The following is a 24,493-nucleotide window of genomic DNA, read 5'->3' as shown; positions in this document are numbered from 1 at the left end:
TGCATCTGTTGCCCACATAGTGTTAAAGGGGAACAGTCGTTTTTACAATCTGGACCTTATTTTACATTCTTAACATTCACTCACCCGTTTGACTTTTGTGTGATTTGCAGTTGGTTCGGAGATAATTAGATACTCCCATATCCATATAACGGCAGCGGGCGGGGCACCGACATGCAGCCATTACAGAAGCTCTTTTCTCTTATGTTTGTTGTGGTGTGGTAGATACATGTAAATGTATTAACTCAGCATCACTTAATGCTATTGGGAAGTCTGTAAACCGGCTAGATTGAGCAACTCTCCGGGAACTCTGAAGCGATGATGTCATCACACTGCGCCGTGGCGCACATTCATTGTTTGTTTACATGGAAGTAGCATCTCTGCTCTGCAGTCAGACCACAGCATGTCGATCGGCTTTTTTAGTCAGTTTATTTTCAGCTGGTTGAAACATTGGTGCAATGGTTCGAGTGTGCATATATCCTGGTTGTGAGAGTAAAATGACCAGCTGGACGTCATTGAGCTCACAGGCTCCCACTTCGTGACCGGGATTTATTGAAGCTATGGCTAATAGCGCTCAACATGGACCCCAGCATCAAAGTTCAAACTTTACGACGTTTGGATTATCGGGTGTGAAGTGCCCACTTCACATCTGAGGACTTCTTCCCAGTTCAGGAAAGAAATTAAGGCCAGAAGATCCAGAGAATGAACCTCAAAAGAGTGCCATTCCAGCGGCCGCAGGAGGAGGACAGGTCGAGGTAACAAAACGCTAACGCTATTCATTTTTTGCTTTACTAATGTCTAGAAGCTAGGATGTTTACTGTTTATTTCATTTGAGCAACAACAAAGGATGATACAAGTATATCTGTCAATAACAAGAGTTGTACATAAACAGTAAAATATTCTGTACACTGTTGCTCAAAAGGAGTAGGAACAAGTTTATAACACTCTAGCCAACTCTAGACAGAGAGTTGCTCAATCTAGCCGGTTTACAGACTTCCCAATAGCGTTAAGTGATGCTGAGTTAATAAATTTACATGTATCTACCACACAACAACAAACATAAGAGAAAAGAGCATCTGTCATGGCTGCATGTCGGTGCCCCGCCCGCTGCTGTTATATGGATATGGGAGTATCTAATTATCTCCGAACCAACTGCAAATCACACGAAAGTCAAACGGGTGAGTAAATGTTGTTGTTACGAAGGTGAAATAAGGTCCAGATTGTAAAAACGACTGTTCCCCTTTAACCATAAAGCACACACCCCCACCACACGACTTCCCTGAGTCCTCTGTTCTGTCCTGCCAGTAGATGGTAAAGTTGTCCGGAAGTGTCCATATATGAACGACTAATCATCGTTATTTCTTAAAGTGGCATTGGCTACTCACTGGCTAATCAAACATTCTGACATAGATTGTAGTTGAAACTGGTTTTAATATTTGTTCTCATGGACTTCTTGGTTCAGACCAAAATTGACTCAGACCACTCATACTATGAAGGAGCAGAAAAAGAACAACATTGAAGGGAAAGTCCATTGAGTCTTTGTTTAACCCAGTCATAATATAAAAATCAGTGGGGAACACAAGAAAAATACACAAATACCAAATATCTTTTTTCAAACAATATCCAACAGATGCCAAACAATGTTTTTGGAACAACAACAACAAGGTTCATCCACTGCAACGCTGGGTCTATAAACACAAAAACATCTCACTCCTGGCACACACTTCAGTCAGACTGGTGTGGATCAAATACTGAGGAGGAGTGGGATCAAAGTTGATTCGGTTACTCTATCAACTCCAGGGAGGGTAAATCAACTTCTTCCTGCAGAGACAGAAGCACAGCTTAACATTAGTATAGTGACACAAACACTAACAGGACTCCAAAGAGGAAGGGCTTAGTTTCTGTTTACAGGAGAAAACATCTCAGAAAAATACACTGCAATCCTGAATGCTTCAGGTGTATCCAACACTTCTCCATCTGATGATTATCCAGAGCAGCCCATCGCAGTCTTGCTCCATCAAAGATTGATCTTCCTATAGGTTCTCATTCATACAGGACTGGATGGGATGGAGCACTGGGCCAACCAGCACAATCTGCCACTGCACCGACTTTGTACAACCTTTCTGACATCACATCTCACAAGCAAGGACCAGGTTCATGCACCTAACCCTAATCTAGACCACAAAGAAAGGTTGAGTTCAAGTGGCTGATTGAAACAGTCAAGTGATCCGTGTTTCATTCTCATGTCAAATCTGGTTGGTTTAGCAGCTTTTACGGTTTCTGAAAAAGCTTTAATGACATAATGACAAATGGAAGAATGAGAGAAGAGAGTTGCAAGAAAACAACAGCAGAAAAATGTGACATCAACTGTCTGGAAGCATTATTACGTGTTTTCTACAAACTGACAGTTCAAACAGTTCTACAATCAAAGCAGCTACTGTCAAAACCACAGATCACTTCTATATGGATGTCCTGCATGTGTCAGGAATACCTCTTGCAATTCCCATGGCTGAGGGGTTAAAATCTTCATCGCCTGTATGTCCGGGAGGTCCACCAAGCCATTTCCCAGGTGCAGACCCACTGGAGTAACTCTCGGACTCAACTGGCCAAGAAAAGAGCTCAAATTAATTAATTTATAAAAGACATTTACACCTGAAGATGCTGCACAAGTGTTTAAAGTCCCCCCTTCAACGTAACAGCTCCCCCACTTAGCGATGGGTACCGAATCCAGTACTTTTATAAGTACCGACCGAATTCTGTCAGTGCGGAGTACCGGCTCACCTAAAAACAAATGTTACCATGTTTTGTTCCCTAAATGCATCCTTGTGACTGTGAGGGAGTGAAAGAGTATGCGATTTTCCACACTGGACCTGAACACAGCATTGCACAGAAGCGCGTAATAATGTTAATAGCCGTGGGGCAAGTCAACAGAGCACCATATCCGAGAGAAAGGCTCCAAAGTACAGCTCCAATTTTCACAACGCCAATTCAGTTATGCTTGCTGCAATATCTGTGACGCAATATGCAAGTTCAGCATCGGGAAAAGGCCTTATCTCAGGAAGCACCTGGTCAAGGAAATGGATTTTTAACAAAGCTGAAGAGTGCTTTCCAATAGCTGCCGATCTATGGCTACAACTCCTGCATTTGGCACAGTTAGCAAGCAAGACACCATTAGTGTGCTAGCACCCAGTCATTCTACCAGAAAAAAATCTGAGTTGAAGAAATAACGGGGGACTCAAGAGAGCCATGACAGTATGTTCTTTACAAGTTTATGCAAACTTTTGACCACAACTGTATACTCTTCATTCTACATGCTTTCTGTGGGGAACATCATCAAGAAACACTCCATTGACTTCCATTGCCATGCAGATGATACACAGATGTACTTATCCAAGAAGCCAGACGACACTGATCAACTTGTCAAACTAGAAGTTTGTCTAAAAGACTTAAAAACCTGAATGAGTCGTAATTTTCTCCTCCTAAATTCAGGTAAAACAGAAGTTATTACATTTGGAGAGAAATAATCTAAACAGATAGTGAGTCTGGATGGTTTTACTTGAACCTCCAGGAACACTGTGAAGAGCCTGGAGTGACCTTCAGGACTTATCCTTTAACTCCAACAATAAACATGTCTGCAGGACCTCCTTTCACCTGCGTCATATTTCTAAAATCAGTAACATGCTGACTCAAAGCCACGCTGAGAAATTAATCCATACATTTGTTACCTCCATAGTAGACTAAATCAAATCAAACTTTATTTGCAGAGCACTTTTCATATTAAAAAAAAAACAACACAAAGTGCTAAACAGTAAAAAACAATCTTAAAAACAAAAAAAAGAACAAAAACCACACCATCGATTATTATGCACACACATGCACGCACACACACAGTTTGAGCTTTCAAGGCTAGGCTTAAGACCTTTCTATTTAGTAAAGCTTACAGTTAGGACTCATTCCGGACGTCCTGGACTGTTTTCTTAGTGGTCCTGCTGGAGGTAAGGGTTTGGAGGTTGGCAGATCTCTCTCCCTCTCTAAAAGACTAAAAAGTCAGATTACTACAAACCCCTGAAGAGGAGGTTCTTTTAGGTGGACTACAGCCGTGATTGAGGCATCGCCAACACGACATCAATCACGGCTGATCCATTGTTCTGATGAGACAACCTGGGCTGGACCGAAGGTACGAGCTAAACTCAAGGCTCACGCCGTTGGCTTCAGCTCAGGAGACCCTGAGGCCTACAAAGCAGTCAGGTACGACCTCAGAAGGACCATCAGCTTTTCCAAGAGGGAATACAGGGGGAAAGTGGAGTCTGCCCAGCAGAACCACGACCCAAGATGTGTGTGGCATGGATTACGCTGTAGTATTACTGCCTACAAAAGGAAGGGGCAGGCCAGTGGAGCACGATTTCCAGACGAGCTCAACGCCGTCTATGCCTGGTTTGATGCGGACAACACCACGCCTGTCAGCAGACCACATGTGGACAGTGAGGATGCTAAACTTTCTATAGACACACATCCAGTGAGGCGGACGTTCAAGAGAGTAAACCCCCACAAAGCACCAGGGCCCGACGAGATCCCCGGTCAGGAGTTGAGCGCTTGTGCTGACCAACTCGCTGGGGTGTTTACTGACATCTTCAACCTGTGCCTGAGCCAGTCTATCGTGCCCACCATTGCCCAGACCTCCATTGTTGTTCCAATTCGAACGCTGGACAGCAAGTTTGTGTGCCATGGAGGTTTTATTGTTCCACCTTGTGCTGACATCCTGGATAAGCTTGTGATCTTGTGCGTTCATCTGATGCTGTTTTGCCTTCAGTTTAGTGTAGGCCTGCTCACTTCTGTGAAGTATTCCACTATGCTTCTTGAATCTCCTCAAGCTCTGCTGATGGCATTATCTTTGAGGGCACTGTTTGCTATCAGCTGGAGTGTGTGCCCAGCGCAGCGGACACAGGCCCACCCATACTTCCCTTCCAGCAGATGCACAACTGCTACTATGTTGGACCCATTATCGAGAACTACATCTGTAATTTTGGGCAAGATGTTGAATTTGATTCCGATCTCCTCCATCCACGTCGCTGTTTTCTGCAGTATATCTTTCCTCCAGGGGCATGGTGGCCAGGTTAAGCGACTTCATTTCCCAGTCTTTGGTTATGAAATGGCAGGAAACTCCAAGATACGACTGTGTGGCACGGCGGGTCCAGGCTTCAGCAGTTAGTGCCATGGAGGTGACCTCTAACATCTCCTTTACCTTAGAAGACACAAGACGGGTGATTTTAGTAAAAATGTTAAAGGCGGAGACAAAATGAAACAATTATGTTAAGATTTGCCTCATTGCAGACATTTAAGGTATCAGTATTAATGAACTCATCAGTAAATTAATATTGTTAATCAGCAAGCAATTTAGTATATAGTTATAGTACTTTATTCTGTTACGGAATAGATATTTGCTCAAATTATTTGTGTGTGTCTGTGTGTTAATTATAAACTTACCTTCTGAAAGGTTGCCTCATATTTTTCTTCCATCAACCTGGTGAAGCGGGTTCTTGATGGCAGGATGTATTCAGAGTTGAACGTCTCCACCATTTCTTTAAACCCGTCATCAACCATGCTGAGAGGCCTCATGTCTTTCACCATCATGCTGAGGACAGCTTGGGTGTGGACTACACAAAGGCATCCATGGCACCTCTGCTTCTCTTGAGACTGCATAAATGTGATGACAGGAAAAAGTCAAGCTAATTTATTATATATCTCTAAGCTAGGCATTGTATTTACCGGATCGAGAACATGCTAAGTGAATTATTTCCGTTCATGCATTCATGTTTCATAGACCACTGTAGAGCAGGTAAGCGGTTTAAAAGACTGGAACTGAAAAGTACTGAACATAAAAAAGAAACCTGGTTTTCCACAGAGAAGAATGTGGTAAAGAGAAGTTAATTATAACTATTAAAAGCCAAGACTTAGACTACAGGTTATCGCATGCAGGAAAGCTAAAGTTAAGCTAAAGCTAGCTTACCGAGGTGACTCTTCATCTGTCTCCAGCAGGCAGACGTGCTTTCTCCGCCCGTCTCTTTCATAGAGATGGTGCTCTCATGCCGGGCCAAGTCGGCCTTGCAATGTTTGCAAGTGACCATTTCCTTTGTTGAGCGTGACTCGTGAATCCTTCTGCGGCTGTTGTGAGTAGTAAGTGACGGTCGCTAGTGCGCATGCGCACCTCTCACAGTAGCGTATGGCAAGCGAGCGGGCTCATCTCCTCCTAAATAAGCGAATGTAAGCTACTATTTCATGCGCCAAAACACCCGCGATTTGTTGCAGACGAAAATCAGTTATTAAATTAGTTGACAACGAATTTAAAGATCGATTTTAGTCGATTTAATCAATTAGTTGTTGCAGCCCTACCTAGGACAATACTCACTGAGCACAAGGACTTTTCCATCTGCTACCCTTTGGTAGATGATACAGGAGCCTCCCAGCATGGACAAAAAGACTCAGAGACAGTCACTACCCCCAAGCTGTCAGACTACTGAACTCCCAACAATATAATATAAAATAACCGGATTCTCCACAACACTGCACCAAACCACCCGGCATTATATCTTTACTGCTGCACTGCCTGAACGTATAATGTTTGGAACTACCTCACTGTCAATGCTATTTATTACCTGTGCAATAACCTGTGCATAATATGCTATTATATTGTTTACTTTATTTATCTTGTATTTTTGCACTATCCTGTACTATTATTTTTACTCTAACAACGGTTCTGTGACCCTAAGAGTTTCCCTTCGCTGTTGACCCTATGTTGATCATGTATATGACAAATAAAGAACCTTGATCTTGACCTGGACTCAATGTGGGCAAACAGTTTCTGACTGGGCATCAATCAAAACAGCTGATCCACTGATTGAATGAGACAACCCAAACCCAGTGGGTGCAGGAGGTTAGCTTAACCCTGGGCTCCTACAACGTGGAACCAGCTCCATTTTTCTTTCATGCAATGTTTCATAATGCGTGTCATTGACCATTGTTTCTCTTCCAGTAACTCTCTCGATCTTGATTCACCTGCTTGAGTGCAGCATTGCTGAGTTGATATAAGAAATGTATCTGTCTGTCCTAATTCTTTCCCTTTCTATCCTCTCACCCCAACCGGAATAGCAGAAAGCTGCCACCTCTGAGCCTGGTTCTGCAGGTTTCTTCCTTGCAAAAGGGAGTTTTTCCTTTCCTCGGTCTCTTCTTGCTCATGTGGATCTGTTGGGTTTTCTCTGTAAAAGTGTCTAGAAATGACTAATGATTAGTGCAATATACATAGAGCTTAAAGGTATAGTGGACAATTTTCTCCAAAGTCGAAGCCAAACGTCTGTTGCTCGCTTTTTGAAAAACGTACATCCAGACCATCATACCAGCTCTACTGCTTCTCCCGAGGAAACGCCTGTCAATGAGCGTGAGCTCATCTTACCCAGGTGTGCACGGCTCTGTTTACAGTTTCTGCAATCGGCCTCGCTCATAAAGCTTTTTTCCCAAAACAGTTACAGTTTCATTATGTCAGACTCACCATCAGTAAGTACTGGCTGAAACCGAAGCTCACCGGCTACATAAACACACTGAATGGGCATGCACAGATAACGGGAATGAGCGCTTGACGGCGTTACGCAAGCATTTCTCCAGCGTGATTGACATGTTGGAGGACCAACAGTTGAGATTCGCATCCCGCATCACATCGGCTGAGAACATCGTCCACTATACCTTTAACTGAATGCTCTTGTACCGGATCGGTTCAAATGTGAAAAGTAAACATTCCTACCCACAATCCTCCACCATGCTCCTAACTTTTCCACATTACACATACACAGCATAACTTGCCATCACTCCTAAATAGAGCTGCAACTATCGAGTATTTTTGGAATCAAGCACTCTGTTGATTATTTCTTCGAGTAATCAAGTACTCTACATTTTGGGCTCACGTGATGCATGTTCCATGCATGCGCACTGATCCACGCATCCTGGGGGAGCTTTTCTGTTGCTCTAGACTGTTTATATGCTCTTTTATTACAGATTGTTTATAGAAAATGAAGCACATACATTGTTAGTCTATTATCATTTAGTATTAGAGTTTATTTAGCCTTTTTTTCTGTTTCTGAATGGCGGGGCAGCACCCGAGCGATTACACTTTCACTTCTGTCTGGCAGACCTTCTCTTCCCTCCCGACAGCGTCTGCTCTTTCCGTCCACCAGTTTTCCATTCTGGAAGTCTTTGTAGACAGAACAACAGCCTGATGGCTTCAGAGTCACTTTACTGCATGGTGTGTTTGTTGTGGCGCTCTGGCGCAGCTGTATACCGGCGTGACCGGCACGTACACGCAACGCGGTCACGTGCGGGGCTGAGCGCGGACGTCTGCGCGGATCGATCCGCGGACCCCAGCGGACAGGAATTCATGACGGGACAGGTGTCAGTACCTGGTTCGGCATCGCTTGGATATGTCAGCCAATCACAACAATCCAGGTGACACACACGCACACCACATCTCTCTCTCTCCCTCACACACAAACGTTTGCGCGCACCTCAAGTTAATTAAACGAAGCCTCGAGGTATAAAATTTGCCTCGATCATTTTTTGTACTCGAGGTACTCGATTAATTGTTGCAGCCCAACTCCTAAAGGTCCAGATGTGTGACGCTCACCGCTGCAGAGCTGCAGGCTTTAGCGTGGCCTTGTCTGGTCAGGACAGTGTGGCTGTAGACGTCCTCTGCGGTGTTGGTATCACACAGATAGAGCTGCAGCACATCACCAACGTATTGATCCAGGAGTCCCACCAGGATACGATCGAAGCACAGCTGTCGAAAGCAGGCCAAAGCCTCAGCAGTCCAGTGACCCTTAGACAAATCAATCACACACTCTTAAATGTTAGCAGGGCTGATCAGCAGGACTGGTTATAGTAGAACTGGTCAGTAGGACTGGTCAGTCTGATTGGTTAGGAGGACTGGGTAGAAGGACTAATCAGTGTAACTGGTTAGTAGGGCTGGTCAGTCAGACTGTTTCGTGGGTGTGGTTCGCAGGACTGGTTAGTAGGATTGTTGAGGGCAGCTGTTTATTGGTAAAATTTAAATTTTTTACATTTTTTAATCTATAATTCATCAAGAGTCAAAGGAACATTTAAGCTTCAATGAGTTTCACACAGCTCGGGGACATTTGGATATTTTTACTGTATTTATGAAGCCTTCAATTCAGAATGGCAGAAACCAAATTTTTTAGTCTTTCAATCATTTTAGCTGTAATTCCTCTCTTTTTTTGGCCATTTCAAGCAATTTCAACCATTTCATCTTTTATATGCACCTCTTACATTTAAAGGCTGGTTTTAGCCCTTTTATCTTTCTTGGTTCTTTCAAAAAAAAAAATAAAGAGTCATTTGTAAACATGTGCAAGTCAAACCAAAATGAGCTCCAAACCTCTGAGATTTCTGGATGCCTCATGGAGCCACAGCAGGGAGGCAGCAGACCCCAGACCTCCATCCATCAACAGAACCAACTTCACAAATGTCCATTTTGCATTCTAAAGCAATGCTAACCAGCCTTTTTTGCTACTTGAACCAGGTTGAAACAACAGAATGTTTCTACGGACCACCAGGACAGTGCAATGCAAACTGAAGAAAATTTAACTGTACACTTTCGAAATAAAACTCGACTCTCTTTGTGGCCCGCTGGTTGACACCCCTGTTGGATCTTTTAGGTGCTCTCCAGTGCAGCAAACCGCTTGCCACCTATCAGGAAACTGTTGATAATTACACTCACATTGGTCGGTGTAATTCCAGCCAGTGTTGATGGAACAGCTTGTGCTGGGAGAACTGCGTAGCAGCACCTGGAGGAAAAAAAAAAGGAAAAGACAACTGTGGAGAGAACAGCAGCTTTAAACGGTTCTGCCCAGATGCTCGGGTATCCTACTTTAGGAACTTGAGGTCCGTGGTGTGTACAACTGACAGAATGCCAAAGTCAACATAGTACACTTCCACCTGAGTGGAGCTGAACACCTGGTGGATGACCACACGGTAGAACCACCACCCAGCAGGTGACAAGCAGCAGACCTGACCCGGGCGGACAAACTGCTCCGGAAGGCAGTAAAGCTTGGACACCTCAGGACACCGGTAACATCGTCTGGGACAAGACAGAGGAAGCAAACATCGGAGGTGGAAGACATCCTTTTGTTTACTGAAAACTGTTGGACTTACAGACACACACAATCACCTCATGTCAATCATCATTTCCTCAAATTTGTTGGTTTCATCGCTGCATATGAAGCGAATGTAGAAATGTCCAGGTGACACCACCTCCTCCACCAACACTTCCACCATCTCCCTCGCACTGTGACGCGTTGGAGCTTTGAGGCGCTGGCTCAGAACGGCATCCATTGGCACCATCAGACCGGAATGCTCTGGTAGTGTACGGCACATCTCCGGCGTCTACATCAGAAACATGAAGGACCAGGCAGCGAGAGGGACAATGGCATTACTCTGTGCATTCACCACCTTCATGTCAATATTTTCCCCCTCAATTAAATGGAAAAAGGTGCCAAGTCATCATGAAGAGCCCATATTGATAAAATGATGGCTTTTGAAGACAACATAGTGTGTGATAATTGGTTATCCTCTCTAGAACTTAACAGGGTGAAGTCTATTTAGCTGCTCCCCCCTCTAGGACTCCCTTGGCTAGTTTGACATCTCTAGAAGCACAATGCAAAACAGTGTGACAGTTGCAATGTGTTGTGAAAGCTACAGATTTTAGAAATGTGACTGAGCCCCAAACCTCCATCTGATCAGGATTCGCTGGACAATCTGGAAGTACTTGGACTCCATCATGACAACTCTCCACATCTTTCAAATCTGAAAAAAAAAGTTACAAGTAATTGACATTCACTATTGTAGAAAAACTGTCAATCATATCACATAAAAGAAAATTTGGAACAGAACAGGTCACAAGTTAGGAGACTTAACAGCATGAAACAATACAGGACAGTGTATGGCATCAAGTTGGCCAATCTCATCATTTCACTTAAAACCTCAGCATCATGACAAGTTAACAAAGAAAATAACAGGACAGTGTGCTAAGTGGACACTGGCGTGGAACAATCCCCTTCACCAACTGCTCACTGAAACTTCCATTTTTGTTCCCCATAAACCTGTTTGTTTGAACTGTTTAAAAGAAACTATGAAGACAAGGGAATAACATTCAAATTACACACACACACACACACACACACACACACACACACACACACACACACACACACACACACACACACACACACACACACACACACACACACACACACACACACACACACACACACACACACACACACACACAGTGGTGGGCGCAGTCCGCTAATGAGCTAACCGCTAATTAGCAAAGCTAACATTTTCATTAGCGGATTAGCTGTTCAGCTAACTTTGAAAAACATAAGCAGACTAATTAGCTTCCACTAAATTTACACATTAGCGTAGTGGTAGCTCTGGGAACCAAAGTAGGCTGACTCTAGTTTCCGAGGGTACTTGAACGCCTCTCGTACGTGCTTCCGTTACTGTGCAAAGTAATGGAAAAGTCTCTTCTCTGCGGTTAAAAAACGCCGAAAATTGTTTCGAAAAATACAGCGGCCGCTGTAGAGTAAGGGGGTGGGGGCAGTGCAACGGACCATGGTGGTGAGGCTGGAGTGAGATATATGGCTGTGTTTCAAAATAAAGCAACACAGTTCACCTCATCGGTCCTGTATACGCACTGATGGCATTACAATACATCGTGAGAGAGCCGACAAACTTAGTGTATTAACGCAATCTAATTTGAACCAGATGAAAAAGATTATTTCATCAACATATGGTGTAACTGTTGCTGTAGACCGATAGTTTTGATTTCATGGAGTCATGAGTTAATTTTGTTTCACATGGACTGGATAACAGGAGCCTGCTGGACTGGGGCATCATTGCAAAAAGCTCAAAATCAAAGCACACTTGCGGACAGCAGATTTGTGGATGAACACTTGTAGGAAAAGACGAGTGAGAGTTGTTGGTTTGCATGATAGCGAGTTTATTTTGATAATTGCGTATACTGTCTTTAAAATTGAAAAAGCAGCTCTGTTGCATGTCAAATCAAGCACTTTCTCAGGCCAATAGTCAGCCAACCACCAGGGGGTGACCGAGGTTAGGGCCTCATCATTACGCTGCCTAAACAGCAAGCGAGTGAACCCCGCAGCAGCGGCAGCGTCAAATGATAAAACTATGAGACAGTACAATGTCGGGAGCAGCAGGCAGTGTCGGTGCTGAGGCATCTGGAGGTGAGGAGCCGCTAGAGACTCATAAAGGAGCAACATCTACTACAGCGGTCGGCAACTGGCGGCCCGATGCCACTTTTGGCCTGCGAACAACAATATCTGGCCTGCCAGTCGATTTAGAGAATCTTAGGCAGCTGCTTCACGCAGGCAGTATCACCGTCCATTAACCTGTCAGCATCCAGCTCCTCCAAAACCGCCTTCATTACCTGTGACACATCTGAACCCTCTGTGTCAGTGAACAACCTGAGCCGTGTAGCTCCTGCTGCCTTCAGGGACACTTCATAAAAGTAGTCTGCCGACAGATGCCACCGTGGTGTCTCAGTCAGCTGTTAGCTTAGCTGTTAGCCACCGACGCACTAGCTGGCTCTGAAGGATTCCTTCGTTCCTTTTTGTTCAGTAATCATCGTGTTGCTCTCAGGGTTTAGGATGCAGCATGTGACGGTCGCTCAGCTGTGAGGCGTTCAGGTTCCAAAGTCACAATCCGGCTCTTTTCAGATCAGAGGTCTTAAACGTTTGTAAATACAGTCGGCGCTTCTATATGTTCGTTTCTAAGGAAAAGCGATCATTCATCATTGCTAGCAATACAGAATTATATTATAACGTGCTTTCCATATTTCACACACATTCTTGTTTTAAAAGACAGTTTGTTTTAACAAGGTGTTAAAGACAGCAGCCACAGATTGGATAGTTAGATGAGATTCGAATTAAAACATCTTCGATTATGTGCGCATGCACGCTCGACTTCGCTGAAGACACACGTCTTCAATTTGAAGCCTTGTTTAAAAAAAAAAAAAAAAGTGCAATAAAAAGATATGTTTTACGTAACATAATGAATAATCGTGATGAATAATCGTGATTACAATATTGACAAAAAATAATCGGGATTATCATTTTGGGCATAATCGTGTAGCCCTAATATTAACCCAACATGTTACTACTGATATTAAACCAACACATTAACCACGACTCAAATACCCCCAACATGTTACCACTACTGATATTAACCCAACATGTTACCATGAGGCTCTGATGAAAGTGGGTGAACGAGGGGAGCAACAAGTTGAAATCATTCAAACAGTTTTTTCAGTTTGGTTCAAAACAATTCCAACCCAAAATGTTTATACTGACCTGTTTTTGTGTTGTTGACACCCTCTATGTCTGAGGTGATCCATTGGTGTCTGCTGTCACCGCCTGTTCTCTTCACGTGGAAGACGTCACTCAAGTTGTCAGTAAGGTTAATGATGTTGACAAATTCGCACTGCTTCAGAGGCACGTCTTCACCGAAAAGTCTCTGAATCAATAGAATACAAGACAAAAGAGCATTTAATATACAAACGCAAAGATAATCAGATCTTATGTCCATCACGTCTCCTGCTCTGGAGGTGCTGACTGACCAAAAGTAATTCTGAACTATTTCACTCAAAGGCAAGAAGCAAAACCAGTAACAGGGGACTTAACTGATTCGCAACATGATGAGGAGCTGCCCCACTGCCGCTACTGTCTCCCCCGAGCCACGCCCCTGCCGCCACTGTGTCCCCTGAGACACCCCCCTGCTGCCACTGTGTTTCCCGAGCCACGCCCCTGCCTCCCCGAGCCACGCCCCTGCCGCCTCTGTGTCTTGTTCCATCAGATATTGTCATCATCCAATACCGAGACAGAGATAGAGAGATAAGCGTTCCACAGACACATCAACCCGGATGGAACCTGATCTGTCAGTTTGTCTTTCAGCTCCTTACTGAAGGTCCAAAAAACCCCATTCCCCACCATTTGCTAGTTCAGTATTACATCCAACTGATGTCAGCAAGAAAACACAACTGGACTTTGAAAACTTGAAGAAAATTGCTGAAACAGTGCATTCAAAATTGTTGACCAACCACGATTCCAATTTGTCAAAAGGGTTAGCTTCAAAACAAAATGTCGAGGACCAAAACTTTTTCCCATGATTGGTAGCAGCCCGTCAGTAGCTTGTTACTCACAGTTGTTGACTTATCGTGAACAGAGTCCATGGCGTTCTGAGAGCAAGATTGGTTCCTCGCACTGTCAATCACTGGAAGTTTGGATTGAAGCATTAAAGTACATCAACATCAAACAACGCCAGAGAAACTCTAAATAAAGCAGGCCTCACCTGGGCACTTGACTTCAGCTGGTGGCTCTTGGATGGAGGGGATGTCAGCTGGAGGCAGTCTTGGTTTCCAGGGTCTGGTCCCCCTGGAGGGGGGGAGCAGTGGTTTGGGGAGCACGAGTGGCTTCAGGGTCAGAACTGAGCCATACGGACCATGCTGAAGGGAGACGAAGTTCGATGCCGCCATGACCATCTCCTCTTTCGTAAGGAAGCCATACTTATTCACACAGAGTGGGAAACCAAAGCAGTTCAAGTATGCCCACTCCAGTTCGACCAGCCTGACCGGACCCTGAAGGATGAGGAAATAATCCAAATGAGACGACAACAAAGAGCACAGTCATTTCCTAAGGAAGGCATGAACAAACAACACAAAGCACATATTCTTAAGGACAAGTGCTATTATTGATGGGTTTCAAACATAAGGTCCACAGACCAAAACCAGACCCCCCTGAAGGATTCAGTCCAGTCCATGTGACAACCTTCAAGTGTGGAAAACGACCACAGCGTCAGAGCAGCACGGTACATCAGTAGTGAGTCCGAGCACCAGAGACCGGAGGCGTGTTTCCGTGAGTATCGGCTGCTATCCAGCTGGCTAGTCGGATTGCACTGTCAGTTGCCAGCCTCTACGCTCAGACCAACATGACTACAGCCACGTTCCACGGACTCCAACTGCACCTCGCAGTTGCAAAAGCCAATAAAAAGATTGGTGACCTGAAAGAGGACATTTGACGGTTGTGGAGGAACTCCGGAACAAAGACGATCTGCTGGCTAAGATCGTAAAGATGGCTCATGAACAATCCCAGGTAATATCCTTCTCAGCCACCGCCAACCCAGTGCCCTGGGTTCCCTCCTGCTCCGGACCTGACCACCAGTGCTCATGGGCAGAGGTGGTGGCCCAGGGAAAACAAAAGCCCAAGGCCACCCCAGTTCCACCTTGAACCGCTTCCTGGTTCTGGCGCAGCATGAAAACGACGGTGCGGCCAGTGGTGAAGCCTCCGGGTCTGCGGCAGTCTCTGCCGCTCCTGGGCCCACTGTGGCTCCCTGCCTCAACGGCTCTCTCTGCTGCTGATCACCAAGATGATCCCTGAACCCGCCAGATCTGGACCTTATTGTTCCGCCGCAGCTCCAGCGCAGGATGGTTCCTCTGCAGTCCTGGAGCAGCAGCCATTACCCTGGGCTCCGACCTAAATCGACACACCGGAGGCTCCTCGGGGAGGCTGTTTGGAGACGCTCCGGGAGCATCTATCATCCTGGTTAGGCTGACGACGGCCGTCCCGGAGTTGAGGCTACTACCAGCAGTGCTGCTGCCCCAGCGCTGTGCTCCCAGCCCCGGACATCAACGCTCCCGACCCGATGACATTCAGTGAATAATTTTGCGATTCGACTATTTGTGCCCCCCCTCTGTCAGAGGATACTCTGACCAAAATCTAGGAAATGAGCCATCAATACTAACTTCATTCCATCTGTGGACCCAATGGAGAGCAGCTGTCCTAGCATTAGCATAGCAACAGAGCAGCATGGCTGCAGAAACCCACAGCGATGATGGACTGAAGGGGGAGCTGACGATAATTCAGTGACTGCAGCCATGTTCACAGCACACAGCTCCACACTGCCAGAGTTTTGGGGCATTGAGTTTGTGGCACTATCATTGAAATTCCAAGGTCTACAGAATATTGAGTTTTACATTGAACCCATCTAAAGAAACCCTAAACCTTCTTCTATTATAAAAAAAATAATATTTAGCTTCTAGCCTTTCTAGATCTTTAGAAATGGGCAGCAGAACATAAGTTGGTTTCAGTGGAAATGCCTCATTTTGACCAAAAACAGAGAAAAGGAGATTTTTCTGCAGAGAAGGAAATTCAAGCAAAACACTGACTGACACCTATTTTTTATTTTAAGTGACACGGCAAACATCTGAACAGTTGTTTATTTCTATGACCACTACCCTAACCGCTGGCTTGTTGCTATGCTTGCCATGCTCGCCCGCATGTTGTTGGCCGTCACCTCGATCCTTTGCGATGGCGACACTCCTCACTGCAGATCCACCACCAGACACACTGTTCCAGTGTCAGCTGCTTGTACTTTTTGCCTCTGCTAGATTTCACCGTGCGCTTCGCCCTTTCCCTCCCTCCGCCCACATTTCACCGACGTTCGTCTTCTTTGGAATGGTCGATCTGCCAATGCCGGTTGGAGGAAAATCAAACTGTTGCCCCCTACTGGGGCAGAAATACACTGGCCACTGATATTCACACACAATATGTAAAAGGCTTTGATCTGCCACCCCTGCTAAAAAAAAAAATTAAAAATTAAAAAAAAAAGCAAAACACGTCCTCCCGCGTCTTTGGCAGCCAACGAGTTAAGTTACCGATATGTCCACGTAGTGTTTTGTCACTTTTCTTAGATTTGCTGTATGTAGCCAGTGAACTGCCAGCGGTAGCAATAAAGAGCTAGCTAGTGGCAACAGCGACTCTCCCTCCAGCTCATTGGGCTGTTTCAATGGCAACTGGTCTCTGCTGCTGTAAACTAGCTCTTCCTGACTCAGCCTCCACCCAGCAGTATTTCCAATCAGTGCTCTGTTCCTTGTTAACTGCCGTCGTGTCTCAGAGTCAACTTGAACACGACGCCGGCTGTTGCTAACCTTGCCAGCAAGCTGAATTCTCGTGGTATTTGTTCACACACACCACGAGAATCCATCTTGCACCGCTCGTGCTCATGAGCTCGGATTTTTTTTCCTTCAGACCAATCACGCGTCATTTAGGGCGGGACAAGAAGCTCTGACGAAAGGAAGCAACAGACTGCTAATAATACGAGGGGGTGCCCAAAAGAAACCGGAATGTGGTCATAAAATACTAATAATAATGAGTTTTGACATCTGGCCGTCAGGTGTGCTACAGGTAAGCCTCATGCATATCTGTGAAAAATCTGAGCTCCCAGAGTGACACCGACATCTGTCACGCGCTATTTATAGTAACAGAGTGCAGCTCCCGTCTGTGATTTTTCCAAAATGGCGACATTGACTGGGAAGCCAGAGCAGCGCGCAAATATTAAATTCTGCTTTTTGCTGGGAAAAACAGCAGGAGAAACACCCACCTTGTTGCAGCAAGGCTACAAGGATGATGCTCTGGGGAAGACTCAGGTCCATGAGTGGTTCGGGCGGTTTTAGAAGGGCCAGATGTCCGCGTGTCAGGTCCGCTCAGCCATGAAAACAATGCTGATCTGCTTTTTCGCTGTCCAGGGTATCATCCACAGCGAGTTTGTCCCTCCAGGTCAAACTGTAAATCAGGACTACTACATCGAAGTCCTAAGATGGCTCCGTGGCAATGTGAGGAGGAAGCGGCCCGCGTAGTGGAGCCCGGTTGATCCACCACGACAGTGCGCCAGCGAACACGGCGCTGCGCGTCACGCAGTTTCTGGCGAAGGATGGGATGATCTCCTCCCCGATCCGCCTTATTCGCCAGATGTAGCCTCGACTTTTTCTTGTTCCCCAAGTTGAAGAAGGAGCTGAAGGGACAGCGGTTTGCAGATGTGGAGGAGGTGACAGACAAATCGCAGCCGGCAAAAAATGGCACAATTACGCGCGGGTCTGACGGCGCATTCGTGAAGTGGGAGACACGGCTGGAGCGTTGCATTAATGCGGATGGAGATTATTTTAAAGGCGACGGTGGTGTTTTATTTTGAAATGTAAGAAATAAAAAGTTACAACCAAATTCCGGTTTCATTTGGGTACGCCCTCGTATTAGCATGGCCAGCGAAAACAATGGATGTCTTGACAGCGATTAAATCTGTTTTGGATGAATCCTCTATTGCCTCTTTGAAAAACAAACAGCAACAGGCGCTTTGCGCATTTTTGACTGGTAAAGATGTGTGTGTGTCTGTCAATGTCATTTTTTTCCTTTGTGGTGATTGGCTGAAACCGAACATGGTTAGGCGGGCGCACTGTGTCTTTCCGTCCAATGAACGCAAAGAGTTCAACAGCAAGTCCCTCCTTTCCCGAACGGATTTGCCGGGTGAAATCCCAGATTGACATGTGAAGCTGTTGCTGCACATGTCAATTTGGCTTTTGCCAGGTTAGGCTGTGGCTGCGTTTTTTGTTTTTTTAATCAACATAACATTGTGCCTCATGTCTATATTCCATATGTGGAAAACGGAACTAGAGTGAACATTTAGTTAACGTTATCTGAAGCTATCAGGTAACATCATCACCACAAAAATTTATATATATATACATTATATATATATATACACACACACATATATATATATATATATATATATATATATATATATAAATACTGGTGAAAAAAGAACGAGGAGGAGGAAAGTGACATTTTAACTAGGGATTGGCGAGTACTGACACCAGGTATCAGTATCGGGCCGATACTGGCCTATTTTCAAAGTATCGAGTCCTTTTGAAGGCTACCGATATTAGTCGCTGTTAGGGCTGCACGATTAACCGACACCTCATCGAAATTGAGGTTTTAACTACTGCGGTAACCAAACCGCACAGAGCTGAGGTTTTTCGAGGCATTTGAGTGACAGACCTATCCGCCAATCAAAACGTTCGAGTCTCTCGTTCCGGGCCACCGGCCAATCAGAAATGACAACAGGAAGCAAGTATGTATGCACTGCACTGCTGCAGCGTCAGGTTGCTAACAACAAACCCTGCGCGTGTGCTTTGCGGTGTCATGAGGAGCAAAAAGTTTTCAGTGTGACTCGTTCACGGTGTGAAAATGACTGAGATGACAACAGAAGAGGGAGCGGAGCAGTTGGTATTAAAAGAGAATCGTAGTTCAGTTGTTTGGACTGACTATGGGTTTTAAAAAAAACGACGTGAATCCAAATGTCCTAGATTGTGTCGCCGTGCAGCAGCCAGTTCCAGAGGAAATACATGTAATTTGTACCGACACCTGAAGACTCGCCGCTACACATTACAGAAACGTCGACAAGTCGTAGGTTATTCTCCCTCACCTGATCACCTAACAGCTCCAGCCTTCATCCAGCGTATGTCGATGCGCTCATCTTTCTCCATGAAAACATGAAGCACAGCCCAAGAATGAGGGAAGATGACCCCGAGTAGGATTACTAAACTGATTGTGATCTAAAAATATTACAGCAACAAGGATTCATTTTTTTACCCTTTATCTGTAGAGGCTGGCAAATTCTTTTTTTTTTTTTCGAGTTGAAGTTGGTTTCACAGTGGTGCCTATTTGCGGTTCTTTTTTTTAATATCCATTTATTTCACGTTGAAAACTGTTGTCTAAGTAATTTTCTGTGAACCATGCAAGCAAGACCAGTATTGAATTCCAATTTCGACAGCATTGGGTTTTGATTCTTTTGTTATTTCATTAAAACGACGCACTCTTTTTTTTTTTCAAACATGATGCAGACAGCACGGTGGCATCTCGCTGCCGCTGCCTGAAGCTTTGTCAATTTAGTTTACATTAGGTTATTTTATGTGTCAACTTGAGCAAGACCATGTAAAAGTAACAAGAATTTTTTTCGCCCACAATTTTGGCTGTTTTCTGCATTTGAAAGAATAAAATGTGAAAATCGCAAATCGAATTTCAATCGCATTATTGATCAGAAAAATCGCAATTAGGTTTTTTGTCAAAATCGTGCAGCCCTAGTCGCTGTTACTCAAGGCAAGAAAATCTCATGCGTAGTAAGCCCTCCTCGCCAGGAGGTGGTGCTACACTACCGCGGGTCCACTTCTCCATGTACATGAATGAATCCGCGAGAACGGCTGCTCGTCTCACCCAGGCACCAACCTCCGCTCATAAAACATGAAGACAATGCGGAAGTGCAAAAAAGCTGTAATTCCGGAGAGATTCCAGCAGGGGGCGATGATGCTGGTTTCAAAAAGAGACCCGGTTCCATTGGAACCCATTCAAAAATGCCGATTTTCAGAGTGCAAATAAACATATTAAGCGCCCGGTTTCAGGACATATTTTGGTCTCTATCACTAGTTTCTATAACCGTGTTGGCTTCACCAGACTCTGATTTTCACATAAATCATCTGTCGATTTTATATTACGAATTAAAGTTTTGCATAAATCGCCCTATCACAGCACCTCCTCTGTCCACATGATGCGGTCACGGGACGGGCTGGACCAATCACATTTACATCCAGTTTCAAATATTCAATGTGGAGACGTCCTGCTGGACTCGGTAAAGTCTTCAGAACGGCGGTTGGGAACTCTATGGGTGACGTCACGAAAGGTCTATCCATTTATATACAATCTATGGTCTCACCAACACTTGTGGAAATTCTTTTATATTAGCGAAAACGAGCTAAGCTTAGCGCAACGCAAACTCTGCACTGCAAAAATTGCTAGAGGAGGTGCGCGACCTTGTTCATTTAACACTAGTAATTTGTTGGAACACCTCAGGGCGAAGCATGTGGACGAGAGGTTGTCAGGGTTTGTTTGCTGTGGCGCTGTGGCGCTCTGGCGCATGCGTATAGCGGCGAGACTGGCACATACAGCAACGCCGTCACAAAATGAGCTGTGCCGACCCCAGCTGACAAGAAGTCGTGAAGTCATGTCGGGACACGGTCAGTACCCGGCCCGGCGTCGCTGGATATGTCGGTCAATCACAACAGCCCGGGTGACGCACGCGCGCGCACACACACGCACACACCTCTCCCTCTCTCTCAATTCCAGATGGCGTGCGGATTATAACGTGTCCACCAAAGTGTTTTGGGGTTGTTGGATTTTGTATTTGATGAGTTTGACGAGGGGGAACAAAAATACCATCCACTTCCATTGTGTCCGTCCCGAAAACCTTCCCCAACTCACCTCTGAATAAACAATAGCTCGCCTTCACAAAAAAGTAAGTATGCTGTTCAAAATGACTAAGGAATTGCACTAAATGGGCCAATTTGCCAAAATGTTGACGTATCCCTTTAACTAAAAGAAGCAAATTACTTTATGAATTAATTTAAAGGGTTGTTTGTTTACACCTTGTACTTCAGGTCATTAAAAAGAAAACCTTAAAACTCCTAGAAATTGTTTTGCACTTAATTTCATTTAAAAAGTGTAAAACTCAGTTGTTTTATTTTTCACTTTTGCTATATATCTTAGACTCAGACTTTTATTTTGGACTTAAACATAGTGGCTATGCTGCCTTTTTTAGAAATAAAAGTCATTTTTAAAGCAACACTAAGGAACTTTCAGTTTTCGTTGATTTTGGCGGCGCCAGTGGACAAAAGTGGTAGTGTTTTGCCTGACCGAATACTACAGTTCCCATGAGGACTAGCGCGTGGCGTCATAAATTGCTGCTCCTGGTGGCATGCTGTCGGACTGAACTCGCCTTCATTTGTTTCCAGGGGCTGTGTGAAGGATGGATAGCGACGAGGTAATGAATCTAAATGAATCTAATGGTGGCTAAACAATGTTATATCAAGATGTGACGCATGCCGTAAAGCAGTTTGCACATTTGGAGCTTTTTAGTGTGCAGGATTCCTACCACCCTCCTCACAGCTGCTTCGTCCAAGTGAAAGCAATACTGACGCCCTCAGCCCGTGACAGAGGGGTCATTCAACTAGTTGTAAGTCGAAGTATCATCACAAAAGATATTAAAATGTTTTATTAAGGTTGAAAAGTTCCTTAGTGTAGGTTTAAAAAATGAACTGTCATTGCATTATTTTAAATTTTATGTGTCAAAAGTATCGGTATGAGTCGCGTATCGGTGACTACTGAAGATGGAGTACTTGTACCCAGTATCGGTCTGAAAAAAAGTGGTACCGAACATCCCTGATTTTAACAGTTATTGATTTTTCTAAACGGTTATGATGTGTTATCTGTGTAGACGTTGAAATCCCTCGTTGTCATGGTGTTTTCCAGTATTTAAACTGGAAAAAAATTAGGTGAGGGTAAAAATGTATTTTCCCTTTACTTTATCAAAATTTGCTCAGGCATGTTAGAATTCAGTGTTTCTGACACTTCAATTTTATTCTGTAATGTCTTGGCTGTCAGTTGAGAACAAAATTATGCATATTGTCCTAATAAATGTGGAGATACTGTTGATTTGGTATGGATAGCGGCTTTCAGGTGAACCTTGCCTCCAAAAACCCAAGGGCTTTACAGGATAAGCTCAACTTGCACAAAGTGCAGTTCCCTCTGACGGCCACTAGGTGCCATCGTCATGCAGATGATGGCATTATGTTCATGTTTTGTTTTAGGATTGCTTTTATCTGCACGTTTGATGTAAACTTGAGGTAGATGAAGCAATGAGTGTTTCAGTTCAGCTTCAATGTTCACACATTGTTCACACATTGTTCACACAATGTTCACACATTGTCTTGTGTGAGACAAGACAATCTTCAGTACTGAATTTAAACAAAACAGGGTTATTTTCATGGTGTACTTCTACACCATGATAATGACCATGATCCTTTCATTAACATTAACTGTAAAATGAGATTTTCTTACTGTTACATCTCAAACACACACACAAACATAATGTGTTTTTTTGTTTTTCAGGACTGAACGAACATGAGTTTGACCTCTGACCTGTGCTGCCACTGTGTTCGCTCCTGTCCTTATTCTATTCTTATATAGCTGTGTGTTCAACTGATAATGCTTTGGTACCTTGGAGAGCAGATGATGGATCTGGGTTCTCAGATCAGGAGGCATCACTGGAGAGGAGCGAAACCTTCTATGCAGAGCCTCAATAGGGGAAGGTCGACTGCACTGGAAGGGTGGCCGGAAACAGCTGTAGCCTCTCCTCTGGGAGCTTCGATCAGCTTTAGACAAGCGCTGCTTGGTCACCAGTTCTGCTTGTTTTTTAGTGGACTCGTCACAAACAGCTGCGACAATCAAACAGGTGAAAGTTTGAAACAAAACAAAGAATGAGAACATCCCACGGACACATCAACCTACTCAAATGTTATTTAAATACATTAAAGGTATAGTGGAGGATGTTCTTAGCCTATGGATTCTGGGATGCGAATCTCAACTATTGGTGCTCCAACATGTCAATCACGCTGGAGAAATGCTTGCGTAACGCCGTCAAGCACGCTTGTTCCCGTTATCTGCTCATGCACATTCAGAGTATTTATGTAGCCCGAGCTTCAGTTTCAGCCTGTCAGTGTAGCGCCACGGAGTTCACCGAGTACTTCGAAATGGCAGAAAGTCGCAAGAGGAAAACTGTGCACGAAGTTTATGAGAAGAAGAGAAAGGCCTCGGAAGAAAGAGTCCCGACATGTGATAGGCGTTTCCTCAGGAGGAGCAGTAGAGCAGGTAGGATGGTCTGGCGCATGCGCGTTTTTCAAAAAGCGAGTAACAGACGTTTGGCTTCGACTTTTCTAGAAAATCCTCTGTTATGCCTTTAAGTTTGCTGTAGAAATAAACTTACAAAAAAAACCTACCTTTCAAGCACACATTTCCGCCTGGAGTGACAAGAACAGACACGACGTCAGGCACGTCATGAACAAAATGCATCACATTTCTGTATCCCAGCAACTTCAGGGGCATTGGATGGCCCAACATCTGCATGTAGTCTTGGCAAAGCTGCTGAGGCTGAAGCCCCAGTTTGGATGAGATGAGTAGAGACCGCACATCCTTTTTCAGCTGTGCCAAAACCTCGTCCCGACTCATCTTGTTATTACCTGGAAAACAATAAGAACACCTCAATCAATCAAATTTTATTTGGAGAGCCCTTTACAAAATACAAAAAGGTCCCCAAAGTGTTTCACAAAAGAGCCATAAAACAGAAGAGGAAGAGAGCATATAAAACATAAAACATGGTGCTGAGGGAAGTCCTGTCATGCTGCAGGTTATTAAAGCCTTAAAGGAAGGAAGAAAATAAATAACAGGCAAAATTAAGTGCAACCCAGAAAAAAAAGACAACCTCACCAAGATTTAAAGGAATACTCCACCCAAAAAACGATTTGGCCTCATTTTCTACTCACCCTCATGCTGAGAAACACTCTGGAGCACTTTTTTGACGTTTCAAATGCAGTTGGAGATGTTTGGGGATTTTCGTTGTCAACAAACAGGGACCGACAGAGCCCGACAGAAAAAATGGTCCATAAAATCCACAAAACAAAACGCACCCTGAACTACGGAAG

The 24,493-nt window shown here is 44.5% G+C and overlaps 1 protein-coding gene across 1 annotated transcript; it reads right to left on the bottom strand.

The window, feature by feature from the left end:
- Positions 1–1,779: 1,779 nt before the first annotated feature.
- On the bottom strand, positions 1,780–24,020 carry tdrd5 (tudor domain containing 5). The gene is made up of 10 exons (XM_030115161.1): positions 23,792–24,020; positions 23,013–23,230; positions 14,438–14,710; positions 13,428–13,590; positions 10,223–10,409; positions 9,923–10,132; positions 9,773–9,839; positions 8,666–8,857; positions 2,489–2,599; positions 1,780–1,818 (listed from the first exon to the last, which is right to left on the bottom strand). Exons 1-10 carry the CDS (start codon positions 24,018–24,020, stop codon positions 1,780–1,782), a joined length of 1,689 nt encoding a protein of 562 aa, XP_029971021.1.
- Between the last annotated feature and the right edge of the window lie 473 nt (positions 24,021–24,493).

This window comes from Salarias fasciatus, chromosome 18 (assembly GCF_902148845.1).
Source record: "Salarias fasciatus chromosome 18, fSalaFa1.1, whole genome shotgun sequence".
Classification (NCBI taxonomy): domain Eukaryota; kingdom Metazoa; phylum Chordata; class Actinopteri; order Blenniiformes; family Blenniidae; genus Salarias; species Salarias fasciatus.
Note: the sequence above shows the minus strand (reverse complement) of the source record. Positions and strands in the feature narration are given on the sequence as shown.